The sequence below is a fragment of the Bubalus bubalis genome, chromosome 18 (genome assembly GCF_019923935.1).
Source record: "Bubalus bubalis isolate 160015118507 breed Murrah chromosome 18, NDDB_SH_1, whole genome shotgun sequence".
NCBI classification, from domain to species: domain Eukaryota; kingdom Metazoa; phylum Chordata; class Mammalia; order Artiodactyla; family Bovidae; genus Bubalus; species Bubalus bubalis.
In genome coordinates this window covers 60,166,425-60,181,892 of record NC_059174.1, presented here as the reverse complement: position 1 = coordinate 60,181,892, position 15,468 = coordinate 60,166,425, and the positions used below count along the sequence as shown (strand labels likewise).

The following is a 15,468-nucleotide window of genomic DNA, read 5'->3' as shown; positions in this document are numbered from 1 at the left end:
TTGTTAAAATATGTGCCAAAAAGTACAAGAGCAACATTACTGATTTTTAGTTATTTCTCTTGCACTTTCAAGACTCTGATAAAAACAATCAGAAAGATACAGAGTATATACTAAATAGATAAAATGCTTCTTTCTGCCAAGGTTGTGGTTACCCAACGTGTGAAGAGCAGATAAAACCAAGGAGGGTCTTAGAATGCAGAAACTGAAAAACCAGCCCTGTATTGTCTCATGTCTGGAAATTCTTTTCCAACCAGCACCCAGACCATGATATTTTTGGTGCCTTGTTCAGGGACCTGGAGTCTCTTGTCCCCCCTCCTCACTTCTCCTTTCTCACAGGGACCCTCTTCCAACGGGCAACTGCTTGGTGGCAACTGAGTTACGCTGGTGAGGGTTACCCTCTGGTGTGTTCCAAAAGCCCCACTGCTCACTGCGCCCAAAGTAGCTGCCACTTGAATGGGTGAGGGTCTCTCCTTTGTCTTTTTTGCAAGTGAGGACTATGCCAACCAATATTCTGTGGGCACCGATCAGATGCGTAAAAGCCATTAGGGCTCCTGCCACAGAAAGACTCCCATGTGAGGATGGGGGCACACAGAATGGATCAGGCCACAAAGGCATCCACCCGCAGCAAGACAACTTCCGTCCACCATGTTGGGCTCATAAAGGTTGAAGCAAAACAGAGACCATTGTTCCCAGGCCACCGCCTCCCGGATATATTGTACGGCGGATTCCTCAGCCTTCTTCCCTGTCACTTTCTCTTCTTTCCATTTTGGTTTGGATTGATTTACAGAAGCCTGGGTGTTGCCTTTGAACCATCCCAAGAGTGCCTTCCACGTTTGAGGGAATCACCAAATGGTGAGTCACCTGGTTGCTCCCAGGAATCTCTGTCTTTCTCTGCCCGTGTCACCTGGTGGCTTAGCTGCATGGTTCTCAGAGGTCTCCTCTCACTGTTGGATGTGACTGTTGGGCCACTCGGCCATTCTGTGCCCTCAGTCGCACGGAGAGACCACTGGGGGAAAACGGACGCCTTTCTGTCAGCCAGTGACTCTCAGTACTCCCATTCTATGGTGGATAGGCTATGAGTGGGTTCTGTTACATCCCAGGAGGCTCTCTCATACTCAACCCTTGGCTACATTCTCAGAAACTGGATACTTTTGACCCTCCGAAAGGCCTGGCTCCAATACAAACGGGGGACCCCCCAAAAATGGCCTCTGAGTGGCACACTAGGTTTTTCCAAAAGAAGGAAAAGGACTCAGAATTTCCTTACGTTCTGTTACCTCCCTGTCTCCTGTTCCTCTCTGCTCTCTCCATCAGATTTCCTAGATGAACTGTATGCGAACTTTTATATCCACATGATCTCTAGGAAAGGATTCTGAGGTTCCCTTTTGCCCAGGTCTTTCTTCTATATTCAAAAGCCTGAAGGATCAAAAACGGTCCTAATATTCTAAAGAATCCCTTTCTAAGGAAGCTTATCTCTCAGGTGGAGAGGGAACCAAGCTTCCCCCACTCCTGAACGTCTTAAAGAATTCCCTCCTGAGTACTCCTGTTTCTCAGGGCTGCCAAGGATCAAGCTTCCCCCAGTCCTGCAAATTCCCTTAACCCTTCAGATTCTTCTGATGGGACAAAGACCTCACTTCCCACCACAGGGATGGTCCAAAATTTTTATCAGCTGAAATGCCCCTGATATCAGAGTCAATTTGAGCATAATTTGGTCTATATTTTAGCTATAAAACTAAGACTACAGAAAGGGAAGATAACTTTTTGACAGAGGATGGCCCTGATATTCTTTAGACTCTGGAGAAAACTGGTTAAAATGAAAGTTTCTTTCCCTTGGAAACTGCAAAACCGGTTCCTTTTGCATATGCATTTTAAAACAACTAGCTTGTTAACAACTAGGTTGGAGAAGGAAATGGCAACCCACTCCAGTATTCTTGCCTGGAGATTCCCAGGGTTGGGGGAGCCCGGTGGGCTACCATCTATGGGGTCGCACCGAGTTGGACACGACGGAAGCGACTTAGCAGCAGCAGCAGCAGCTTGTTTAAAGGCCTGCCTAGGGAAAAGCTTGTAATTAACCTTTTCCATGTCCTTGAATGTCACTGCCCACTTTGCCTGAGACCTGACTCAGCCTTGGGCAAATCAGAACTTCAAGCCAAACAAAGAAACAAGCAAACAAAAAAGGGTCAAAGAGATGTTTTAAATCTTAAGCAGGAAACTATGAAATCTCTGTCTGTCTGTCTGGATTTATGTATGTCTCAGTGTGCATTTTTTTTTTTTTTAATAATATTGCTGAGTTCTAAATGAGTTCTAATTTAATTGGCCTAAAGGGCTTCCCTGGTGGCTCAGAGGTTAAAGCATCTGCCCGCAATGCGGGCGACTTGGGTTCGATCCCTGGGTCGGGAACATCCCCTGGAGAAGAAATGGCAACCCACTCCAGTATTCTTGCCTGGAGAATCCCATGGACGGAGGAGCCTGGTGGGCTACAGTTCACGGGGTCGCAAAGAGTCGGACATGACTGAGCGACTTCACTCACTTCACTCAAAGGAAGGTAAGTGCTTACAGATCAGACAATTCTAACTCCAAGAGAAATTTACCTAAGTGAATTTCAGATTCACGTGAACTGGGAAATATTAAATATCTAGCATTAATGTTTGTTTGCTAATCTAATGTAGATATGTCTAAGAGTCATTAAGCACAGTATTTTCATTGTGCCTAGGTTTATTATTACCTACATATTGTTATATTTTTATATCTGTTCCAAGTTTCTCAACCAGGAAAGTACCTCTAGGAAAGGGAAAACAAAACTTCAAAGAAAATGTAAAAGAGATATGATCTTTCAAAGAAACTCTTTTAAGAATAATTATACTTTAGAAATATCTCTCTAAAACATTCTCTAGATCTCTGTAACCTGACTTTCTAGGGCTGTGCCAAACTAAGTGATGGAAGTTTATGGAATAGCTAGGTCATTTCCAAGTAAAATAAGATTCTGAAACATTCATTACTGAGGACTAACTTCCTCTTACAGAGAAAGTAGAGATGTTGGACTATTCATGACTAATGCTTGATGCCATCCTGAGATGTTCTCTAGAATATTTTTTTTAGAAATTATCACTGGTATTTATGTTCACCAATCCACAGAATGCTTAAGTTCTAGGCTGCTTAAGGAAAGTAGCATGTGTATTTTCAGTAAAGAAGGTATGAGGAAAGAAATTACATTTTATGAAGAGAAAAGGAAGTAGGTCTGACTTTGAGGTGGCTCTTTCATCATGGGAGAACAAAGTAATGGGTACAGAAAGTGATAAGGTTTTATGGAAAGTGAACGCCAAGGGAAGAGTTTTGTGCATAAATACATGTTTTCTTGTGATGTTGAGCTGCCTTTGATAATGGATTTTAAGTTTCTTTATCTCTGAAGTGATCTGTTCTAGGTTTACCTTTGAAATCTTCTTTGTTTTGGGCTAAGTGAATATATTGTTTCCCAGTGATCTATATGATTTTATCTGACTGAGTGTTATAACCCCCTTTGATATTTGTCCACAAAACTTCCTAAATGACTTGACTTCTAGCTGACTTTGGAATGCTTCAGAGGGCCCGTGAGACATCCCAGGGAGCTATTAAACTACCTGGGTTCATTGGACATGTTAAATTACATGGGAAGTATGGTTGAAGGGGTGATAAATCTTCTCAGATTGTGCTATATGGTTGATGTTACTAATATAGATATCCTAGAATGATGTGGAAGTCATATATAGATCTGATACGCGCTAGTAAAATGTGGTCAACTATAATTGTACTTATCCTGTTACAGTGTTACAAGTCACAGCAGTGACCAGGCTACATTGTCAATTGCAGTTCAATCAGATTTAAACATGACTTCTATGGTTTCACTCTGATGCCTTTGTAAGAATACTGCTATTTCAAGATTTATGGAAAGGATTTTTCTGAGATTAACCGACAAACAAATTTTGTTTGCTATCTGATGCAAAAGACAAATGGCTGTCTGAGGAGGCCTTACAAGTAGCTATGAAAAGAAAAGAAGCCAAAAGCAAAGGAGAAAAGGAAAGATGTGCCCATTTGAATGCAGAGTTCCAAAGAATAGCCTGGAGAGATAAGAAAGCCTTCCTCAGTAATCAATGCAAAGAAATAGAGGAAAACAATAGAATGAGAAAGACTAAAGATCTCTTCAAGAAAATTAGAGATACCAACCAGTCCATTCTAAAGGAGATCAGTCCTGGGTGTTCCTTGGAAGGACTGATGCTAAAGCTGACACTCCAATACTTTGGGCACCTCATGCGAAGAGTTGACTCATTGGGAAAGACTCTGATGCTGGGAGGGATTGGGGGCAGGAGGAGAAGGGGACGACATAGGTTAGATGGCAGGATGGCATCACTGACTCGATGGACATGAGTTTGAGTAAACTCCGGGAGTTGGTGATGGACAGGGAGGCCTGGCGTGCTGCAATTCATGGGGTCACAAACAGTCAGACACGACTGAGCGACTGAACTGAACTGAAGCTGGTACCAGGCTGGAATTTAGTCTAATCTCTATGTTAATAGAACAAAGTTTTCTTAGAATGCAGCTTTCAATATGAGCTTATGAGTTTCTTTGCCTTTAAGTGATTTATATTCATTTTAAAAACCTTTTGTTACATTGGTAAAGTAAATAAGCATTACTTAAGATTATGGTCCTGTGGTCATGTACGGATGTGAGAGTTGGACTGTGAAGAAGGCTGAGCGCTGAAGAATTGATGCTTTTGAACTGTGGTGCTGGAGAAGACTCTTGAGAGTCCCTTGGACTGCAAGGAGATCCAACCAGTCCATTCTGAGGGAGATCAGCCCTGGGATTTCTTTGGAAGGAATGATGCTACAGCTGAAACTGCAGTACTTTGGCCACCTCATGCGAAGAGTTGACTCATTGGAAAAGACTCTGATGCTGGGAGGGATTGGGGGCAGGAGGAGAAAGGGACGACAGAGGATGAGATGGCTGGATGGCATCACTGACTCGATGGACGTGAGTCTGAGTGAACTCCGGGAGTTGGTGATGCCCAGGGAGGCCTGGCGTGCTGTGATTCATGGGGTCGCAAAGAGTCGGACACGACTGAGCGACTGATCTGATCTGATCTGATCTGAAGATTATGGTACATGTAGACAAAGCTCATTCTTCTTCTACAAAAATAACCCCTCATGGTTAGACTTTTGCCATCCTGATATCCTTAAAACATGGCCATAGTCTGCTCCTAAATCGGGGAATTAAAAATGGGTGAACAGTAGCTGTAAATCAAAGACTCAGGGCTATGGGAAATCCAACATGGCTGCCTGGCTTTTCCCGGCTCCCTGACAAACCTCATTTCTATATGATGGGTTAAAGCCTTCCCGGGCTACAGGCTTAATGCCCTCAAAATGAAAAAATTGTTTCACTGTATATTAAGTTTTGTTCATTGTTAAACTAAGTTTCTAGTTTTGTTAATTAAAGTGTAGTGTTTACTAAGCCTCACTTCTGAGATAGTTCATTCTTATGTTATCTTTCTAAAAGATTTAATGAAGTTATTAAAAAGGACACTCTAAGTTTGTTTCTAAAGGTAATGTCAGGAAGCAATCTTCAGATAAAGATTAGATGCTCCATGATATACAACCAGGAGATTAACACCTGGCTATAGCCATTTAACAAATGAAGTCAGATGACCTGTGGTATCCTGAGCTCTACTTAATGAAAGTGCTTGACTTATCATTTTTACTTACAACCTGACTAATAACTGCTAGCTAATCCCGTGGACGGAGGAGCCTAGTAGGCTGCAGTCCATGGGGTCGCTAAGAGTCGGACACGACTGAGCGACTTCACTTTCAGTTTTCACTTTCATGCATTGGAGAAGGAAATGGCAACCCACTCCAGTGTTCTTGCCTGGAGAATCCCAGGGACGGGGGAGCCTGGTGGGCTGCCGTCTATGGGGTCACACAGAGTCGGACACGACTGAAGTGACTTAGCATAGCATAGCATAGCTATATTATTTCCTATGTCGCTTGCTTCAGAAGATTGTTTCTTAGGTTACTAAATGTGTGACTGAGCCTGTGATAAAATGTTGATATGTAGCTCCATATGCTATCAATGATTGTAATAATGTAACTCTAGATATGGGAAGAAGCAACAAGAGGGAATATTTTCCGGGACCTAGAAGCTGTAAGACAGGTATGGTCCAGAGCCTTTTGCTACTCACAAGGCCTGCTCTAGAAGCAGCACATTGAGTGGCCTATCAATGGAACTTTCCCTAGACCTGGGAATGAGTCTTGCCAGTGCCGTAGGACACAATGGACAAGAAATGCCCCCAAAGCATGGTTAAATATGTGGCTATGAAGAGACCCTGCTGACTGGACTCTGCCAGCTGTCTCTACAAAGATGACATCATGACCACTGCAAGCTCCTGACTTTCTACACCCCCTGAAAGGAGTTCAGAGTAGAGATCAGAAACAAGGAACCCTGTGCTCTGGGAAAAACCTAGAACTGCCTCCAAAGGTCAGATGTTTTCATGTAAAGATTTTATGAGCCCAAATTCTTGCTGCTTCTTGTACCTAGAGAAACACTAACATCACGAACCGATGTCCGGTTCTGGTTTTCCTGGCTAGCCCCTAATCTTTGGGCCATGTACCTTTAACTTTCTTGTAAAGTTTGTTTCTTCTAAAATACCACAAATTTCCAAGTGGTCGTGCAAGAATATTCCCTGACCAACACCTAAACAATGCTGAAGCAATTCACCTTATCATTCAATGGACTCTCATCTCTCTCTATAAATGCTCCCTGACAGAGTAGGCAAAGGGAACCCAGAGCCCCATGGCGCCCCTGCTCAGCCTGAAGAAGCCAGAGCAGTCATTGCTCCATTTTCCCTGAAACTGGATTCCCAAATGTGTGAGAAGGGAAATGGGTAGATAGTTGGACATGAGCAGGCTATCAACAAGGGCCAAAGAATTGGCCCTAAAAATAAAGAGAGGGAGGTATGTGGTGACCCAGGGACAAAAGACTAGATAAAACCAAGGAGGGTCTTGGAATGTAGGAATGGAAAAACAAGACCCATTAGCATCTTTCCCTCCCCGATGTTGTAACTGTTGATGGATTTCAGGTCCTCCTCAGCAGTATAAATGGTCTCCCCTCCTACCCCATAAGGAGCAAGTATTTTTCTTACTCTTCCCCCACCCAGTATAGGTGCCTCATCCATTCAGCAAATGATCTGCAAGACCCCTGTCCCACTCCTTGTATCCTGCCTATGAAAGTGGACTAAGGACCCCTGTTCAACATCCATTCTCCCTTGAGCTGGCCAACTGTTCTAACAACGTCCCCCATTCTAATAATCTTTATGTCCCTCTCATTTTGTCTCATGTCCGGAAATTCTTTTCCAACAGGAGACGAGACCACAAGAAAGGTTACTATCCTATTAGACCTGTTAAAATCTGTAAAACAATTAGAGTTCCAACTTATGTATGAATTATTACCTTACTGTTCTATTTCATTGTGGTTCAAAAATCGTCATTCATCGAGCAGAATTTTCAACATTACTAACTCAAATAACCTTTCTAAAAATGTGGCACTTTGGCCCCACATCAGAACTCTTGGCTCAGAATACACTTGAAAAAAAAAAAATTCCTGTTCCTTTGATAAACAATTTGTCTTATCTCACACGAGTAGAACACTGAAGAATAAATATGTTAATGTTGCCCTGATTATTTTATAATTGCTCTTTCAGATGAGACTAGTCTCCCTAATGGCTTGTAGATCATAACTCATCCTTTTTTCTCCACATTAGAAATTGGATAGAAAGGAGTACTGTGTAAAAAGTATATTTTGTAATACCAGCCAAGCCACTAAATCACGACCAGTTCTCTGAACTTGCCGTTTTCATCTTGGGTCACATTGTGAAGTCTTCCCACGGCCACATGGCATCTGTACTTTGTATTTCAGGGACGGCTGACGTTCCAGGATGTGGCCATAGACTTGACTCAAGAGGAGTGGGAATGCCTGGACCTCGGTCAGCGGGAATTGTACAGGGACGTGATGTTAGAGAAGTACGGGAACCTGGCCTCCTTGGGTGAGGATAACTGCCTTCCAGAATCCCTTATCTACCCACTGGGTTTTAGTTCCGTCATATCAAGAATGTCTTCTGAAATGTTCTGCTTCCCACAGTTGTTTCAGATCTCTGCTTTCTAGGGGAAAATGGGTATTTGTCAGTTTAGAAAGAAAGGCTTCATGATGATTCGTTATGCTGGTGACGTTTTTCTTCCTTGATGTATTCTACGTCCTTCCTTCTAGGTTCGTGGTAATTGTGTAAGTTCTGTGGTATTAAATAGTTGCACCCTCTCTTAATTTCACATTGACACTACTTACTTTTACCTTAGTACTACCTGACCATAATCTCAGGATCTGATGTTAGGTGTGTGTTAGTATTGTATAGCTGCTTTGAATAAAGTATTTAAGGAAATCGTTTTCTAGAACAAAATGCGTTCTTGTCTCACCTGAATACATATTGGATTCGACACTGATGAATCTCTAACAACACAAATATTTCTTTCTCTGATAAATAGGGCTTGTGTCTACGCTGGACCTGGTCTTCTTTCTGGAGCAATTGAAGGATCTCTGGAATATGAGGAGAATGGAGACAACAGCCATTTACCCACGTGGGTATGAATGGATGGAGATGATGACTCAGATGAGAGGTCCGAGGAGCAGGGAGGAACTAATCTTTTGTCACATGGTTTTGGAAGATTTTCTTCAATAGAAATGGTTTTCAAAAACCTGGGTTTGAGTCTGCTACTGTGATAGAAATGGATCACCTGCCCCATTCTCTCTCTAAAAGCATTCATAAATTTATCTTGTGATTACTTTTCTCCATCACAGTGTGACCTAAAAGTCTCCTCTTGGCTTGTGACAAACTGCATTCATTCGTTGCTCTTCCATTTCTGGGGGCCCTAGGAAAACTCTGCTCATTTCTGAGTAACCGTATGACAGTCCTTTTAAAGTTTCCTTCTACCTCTAGACAGAAACGTGTGAGTGAAGTCGTAGACAAACTGCCAAACTTCTAGGAATACTGGGGACGGGTTTTTGTTCTCTGATTCATAATTTCCTATCCACTGGGAGCGACACATAGGACCTTCTAAATAAATTTCAAATTCAAGTAATTTTTCACTGCAGAAAGCAAAACCTGGTGAAAATGAAACAATGCACATCTCAGATTGACTTGAAAGTTTCTCTTTTCCTTATATGATCTCATACTAAACATCTTTAGTGTATTTGCCCCAATTCTAACATATTAAAATACTTATTATATTCTATTACCTCATGGAATTTTAAAATACATTGACATAAAATCTTAGCGCATTTTCCACTACATTATTAATGGTTGATTCAAACTATGACAATTTTTAGATTATATAAAGAAATCTTTATTAAAAGTTCTAATTGGAATATAGCTGTTTTCCAATTTTGTACTCCTATACAGCAAAGAGCATCAATTATACATATCAGTCAGTTCTGTTCAGTCACTCAGTCAAGTCTGAGTCTGCAATTCATGGTCTGCAGCAGGCCAGGCTTCCCTGTCCATCACCAACTCCCAGAGCCTGCTCAAACTCATGTCCATGTAGTCAATGATGCCATGCAACCATCTCACCCTCTGTCGTCCCCTTCTCCTCTCATCTTCAATCTTTCCTGGCATAAGAGTCTTTCTCAGTGCATTAGTTCTTCACATCAGGTGGCCAAAGTATCGCAACTTCAGCTTCACCATGTCCTTCCAATGAATATTGAGGACTGATATCCTTTAGGATGGAGTGGTGTGATATTCTTGCAGTCCAAGGGACTCTCAAGAGTCTTCTTCAACACCACAGCTCAAAAGCATCAATTCTTCGGCACTCAGCTTTTTCATGGTCCAACTCTCACATCCATACATGACTACTGGAAAAACCATAGCTTTGACTAGATGGACCTTTGTCAGCAAAGTAATGTTTCTGCTTTTTAATATGCTGCCTAAGTTGGTCATAGCTTTTCTTCCAAGGAGCAAGCATCTTTTACTTTCATGGCTGTAGTCACCATCTCCAATGATTTTCAAATCCCAAAACTTAAAGTCTCTCACTGCTTCCACTGTTTCTCCCACTGTTTGCCATGAAACGATCTGACCGGTGCCATGATGTTTGTTTTTTGAAGGTTGAGTTTGAAGCCAGCTTTTTCAGCCTCTTCTTTCAGTTCCATCAAGAGACTCCTCAGTTCCTCTTTGCTTTCTGCTGTAAGGTGGTGGTGGTGTCATCTGTGTATCTGAGATTATGGATATTTCTCCCTGAAATCTTGATTCCAATTTGTGCTTCATCCAACCCGGTATGTCGCATGAAGTACTGTGCATATAAGTTAAATAACCAGGGTGACAAATGATGTGCTCCTTTCCTAATTTGGAATCAGTCCGTTGTCACATGTCCAGTTCTCACTGTTGCATCTTGACATGCATACAGATGTCTCAGCAGACAGGTAAGGCAGTCTGGTGTTCCCATCTCTATAAGAATTTTCCACAGTTTCTTGTGATCCACACAATCAAAGGCTGTGGGGTAGTCAATAAAGCAGATGTATTTGTTTTTCCAGAACTCTCTTGCTTTTTATATGATCCAAGGGATGTTGGCAATTTGATCTCTGATTCCTCTGCCATTTCTAAATCCAGCTTGAACATCTGGAAGCTCTCCGTTCACGTGCTGTTAAAGCCTCACTTGGAGAATTTTGAGCCTTTGCTATTGTTTGAAATGAGGGAAATTGTGTAGTAGTTTGAGTGTTCTTTGGCATTGCCTTTCTTTGTGATTGGAATGAAAACTGCCTTTTTCCCGTCCTGAGGCCACTGCTGAGTCTCCAAAATTTGCTGGCTTATCGAGTGCAGAACTTTAGCATTATCATCTTTTAGGACTTGAAATAGCTCAGCTGGAGTTCCATCAGCTTTGTTGGTGTTCATGCCTTCTAAGGCTGACTTGACTTTGGATGCCGGGATGTCTGTTACTAGGTGAGTAATACCACCATCGTGGTTATCTCGGTCATTAAGATTTTTTTGTATACTTATTCCATGTATTCTTGCCTACTTCTCTTAATATCTTCTTCTTCTTTTAGGTCCATCCCGTATCTGTCCTTTATCGTTCTCATCTTTGCATGAAATATTCCCAGTACCTCTAATTTTCTTAAAGAGATCTCTAGTCTTTACCATCCTATTGATTTCCTTCCCATTTAGGTCTCCACAGAGCAATGAGTAGAGTTCCCTCTTTCAATCATAGTTTTAAAGTCTCTCTTCTTATTTAATTTCTGAAAACTAGTACTATATTAAGTTTGTCTTATTTGTATTCAGCTTCCTCGGACACTGTCTTATGTGTCCTCAGTTTCTGACTAGTTCTCTGTCACTATCATTTATGATTTTTAGATCAAAAGACCGAATAGAACATTCTCAGAAACGTGTGGCAAGAAGTGCATTAAAGAATTACTAGGCACCTAGGATTTCTGAAAGTGCTTGGTGTCTCCACTTAAGATGACTAAAAGCAAGATGGAATCATTAGATTACCTATCACCTCTTAAATCAGTGGTCCTTGGAGGTTTTTATCTTGTTTCTTCCCCTATAACCTATTTCTTTGCCATCTCATTTTGTCCAGCGTTCTGTTTGTGGTCTCTGTTTTGATGGGTGCAGAAACTTAGTTAATCTTCCTTTTGGTATCTGCACCTTGGTGAGTGAGGTTGGTCCAGAGGTTTGTACCCTTTTCCTCTCTTGATCTGTGCTTTGATTGCTGTTAACTGTGACCAGAACCTGCTGGGGATATTCAGGGCTGTTTCCCCCTTGTCCTGTGGTTGTTACTGCCCTGCCTCTGGTGGTGCCTGCTCCCTGCATGGTGGAATAGAGCTCCCAGATAGGAGTCTTCGCTGTGATTCTGATCTGTGGTGCAAGGCAGATGGTTTTGGTGCACACCCACTGGGAGAGAAGTCACTGAGTATTGCTCCTCTAGGAATATTCACCCCAGGGTGTGGTCTGGTGTCCCCTCTCATGCGTTCTGCAGGCTCTCATGATATGTAGTGTTGGCACTGCTCTTAGACCACCTTAACCATGGGCATGATGGCACATGGCCCTGGTGTCTCTCAGATGTTGCTTTCGCAAGGTCACCAGCATAGATTCAGTGAAGTCAGGTCCTGGGATTGCATTGAGTGTGCAGCTGGACCCGCTGTGGTGCTACGCTGCAGCTCTGGCTCTGTCCTGGCCCAGCCCCCTTGTGTAGGAGCCCACAAAGTCTACAGCTGTTAAAGCTATACCTGCCATGACTGGAGAGCCCTGGTTGTTGATTCAGATGCTCTGTAGGGGCTGAGGTTACAAGGCCGGTCATCAGTGTAAGACCATGGCTTATGTTGCTCCAAGGAGAGGTTTCAGCTTTTCTTCTTTATCCCTGGGTTTCACGTGTGCTTTCAGCTCCATCTGTGCGTGTGGCCAACTCACAGGTGTCTTCTCCTGAGGCTGCCCCAGAGCACAGGATTCTGCTGATTGTGGAGGCGTTGGATGGGGGCTCAAAAGTCCTACGTGGGTGGAGTTCTTCGTAGTCCTTGATGAGCAGAGGGCAACACAAGGAACATGGGATGCAATGGGCTTCTTGTTTGGGCGTCACTCACCAATGGCACTCTGCTCTATGGTGGTTCAGGCTTCACCACAAGCATCTTGTTTGCAGAGCTCCTCCCTCATGGCCATCCCTTCAGGATGTTTCCTCATAGCCAGCAGTAGTCCTCTGCCTCGGTCCGCTTTACAAAGCCCACATTTCAGCACCCAGCCTTTGTCTGCATTGGCGGACATGCCTCTAAGGCTGGGTGGGCAGGGCTGGGGTCAGCACCCTGTGTGCAGGTCTCACTCTGTCCTGCTGCCACACGCTGGTTGCCATGTTTTCTTCCCACAGAGAATGAGGCTCTCCTTCTCTCCAAACTGAGCTCCCCCAGTGAGACTCTCTAAATCTTTAAAGATATTCACTGAGAATAGCAGGGAAAATTACTTGTTATTTGGTATCTTTCAGCTATGTCTCCACAAGACACCCAGGATTTGATGCCAAGGAATGCAGCGTTAGAAGATGTATTCCCAAAAGCAAACCTAGGAATATATCAAATATTTCACCTCATAAACTTAAATTTAATGAAAGACTGGAAATATACAAGGGTATATGAAAGACAGAGAGGATGTTTATATGGACATAAAGAAATGGAGACAGTTACACATAATGCTAACAATACTGCCAAAAGCAATGAGCAACGTGAGTCAAACTGGGAAAAACACCAACTTCAGTCTTCAACATCTAACGAGAAGTGTAAGTGTTTAAGAAAAGATTTCCATCCTTTTTTGAAACGTACATATTCTCTAAAAGGACACGTGGAAAATATGGAAGGTAATTTAGTCTCTATTGCAAATACTCATTCAGACAATTGTGAACGTAGGCTTCGACTAAACATACATTCAAGGATGTCTGAACACCTACAATTTAACAATGAGTGGGAAAATTCACTATCTAATCAATTTGAGAGGTCCAAGAGAAGAGAGTCATTTTTCTTCCCCCAACGGATATTTTCTCTCCATTCCAAGATGTATAATGTTGATAATAATGGAGGAGACATAATCCAGCCATCATTGTTCAATAAATATTGTGATATGGTTAATACACAACAACCTTCTTTATGTAATAAAATGAGTCAGACCTTAAGTAACAGCTCCAGCTCCAATAATTACAAGAGTATTTATGGTGGACTGAGAAGGTATTCAGGCAATGAAAATGGGTATAGGGTTGAAGGAGACTCAAACCTTATGAAACATCAGGGTTCTGAATCATCAAACAAGGATTCTAAAAGTAATGAATGTACAAATACCTTTGATCAAATGTCAGGTTTTTCTCTAGATAAGAGTACTTGTACTGAAGAGAGAACTTGTACTGAATATGGGAAGGTTTCTAATCGGTCTTCAGAATTTATTCAACAGCAGACTGTTCAGAATCCACAGAAAGAAAACAAGTGTAAGATATGTGGGAAAATATTTAGTAACTCATGCCATCTACGTAGACATAAGAAAATTCATACAGGAAGGAAACCTTTCAAATGTACAGAATGTACCAAAGCATTTAACCATAGCTCACTTCTTACTAAACATCAGAGAATTCACGCTGGAGAGAAACCTTATAAATGTACAGAATGTGGCAAAGCCTTTAACCACAACTCAAACCTCATTCAACATTGGCGAATTCATATGGGAGAGAAGCCTTACAAATGTACAGAATGTAGCAAAGCCTTTATCTGTTCCTCACATCTAATCTATCATCAGCAAATTCATACTGGAGAGAGACCTTATAAATGTACAGAATGTAGCAAAGCCTTTATCTGTTACTCACAGCTAAGCTATCATCAGCGAATTCATACTGGAGAGAAGCCTTATAAATGTAAAGAATGTAAAAAAGCCTTTATTCAGTGCTCACATCTTACTCAACACCAACGAATTCATACTGGAGAGAGACCTTATAAATGTACAGAATGTGACAAAGCCTTTAGTCATAGTAGTAATCTCACTAAACATCTGAGAACACACACTTGAGAGAAACCCTAGTAATGGAACAAGTGATGGAAGAGTTTGGTCCAAACATGCATCAGAAAACACAACAGTTCATATAAGAAACCAATGTAAAATATTTTCCCACATATCTTACACTTGTTTTCTTTCTGTGGATTCTGAACAGTCTGCTGTTGAATAAATTCTGAAGACTGATTAGAAACCTTCCCAATGTATATTCCCAAAAGCAAACCTAGGAATATATCAAATATTTCACCTCATAAACTTAAATTTAATGAAAGAATGGGAATATACAAGGGTATATGAAAGACAGAGGAGCAACGTGACAAATATATAGAAAGGTATTTAATCAAAAGTTAAATCGAAGTAAATATGCGTGCTGCTGCTGCTAAGTCACTTCAGTCGTGTTTGACTCTGTGCGACCCCATAGACGGCGGCCCACCAGGCTCCCCCGTCCCTGGGATTCTCCAGGCAGGAACACTGGAGTGGGTTACCATTTCCTTCTCCAATGCATGAAAGTGAAAAGTGAAGTCGCTCAGTCGTGTTCGACCCCCAGCAACCCCATGGACTGCAGCCTTCCAGGCTCCTCCATCCATGGGATTTTCCAGGCAAGAGCACTCCATAGTTAAAACAGATCGAAAATGGATATTTTAGCATGAATCGTGAGATGAAGGTTGACGGTTAGAACATTACAGTTCTTAGCAATGTATATATGCTTGTTAATAATGATGTGATGTGAGGTTATTTGGACTGAATGTAATTCACCACTCAAATAATCCACGTTATGCTTTCTTTCTAGTGTGTTTGCAAACATAGGTTTTTGATGATTTATTAAAGATTAGCCTATTTATATTGTGTTGCAACCATTTCTATCTAATCTCCATTAGAAGATTGAGGATGCCATAATGTAA

The 15,468-nt window shown here is 41.9% G+C and overlaps 1 protein-coding gene across 1 annotated transcript; it reads left to right on the top strand.

The window, feature by feature from the left end:
• Positions 1-5,899: 5,899 nt before the first annotated feature.
• LOC102416229 (zinc finger protein 675-like) lies at positions 5,900-15,056 on the top strand. Its single transcript, XM_045163343.1, is given in 4 exon segments — positions 5,900-6,498; positions 7,936-8,062; positions 8,556-8,648; positions 13,026-15,056. Coding segments are annotated over 3 exon segments (1,695 nt in total). The 5' UTR covers positions 5,900-6,498; positions 7,936-8,028; the 3' UTR covers positions 14,594-15,056.
• Positions 15,057-15,468: the final 412 nt, after the last annotated feature.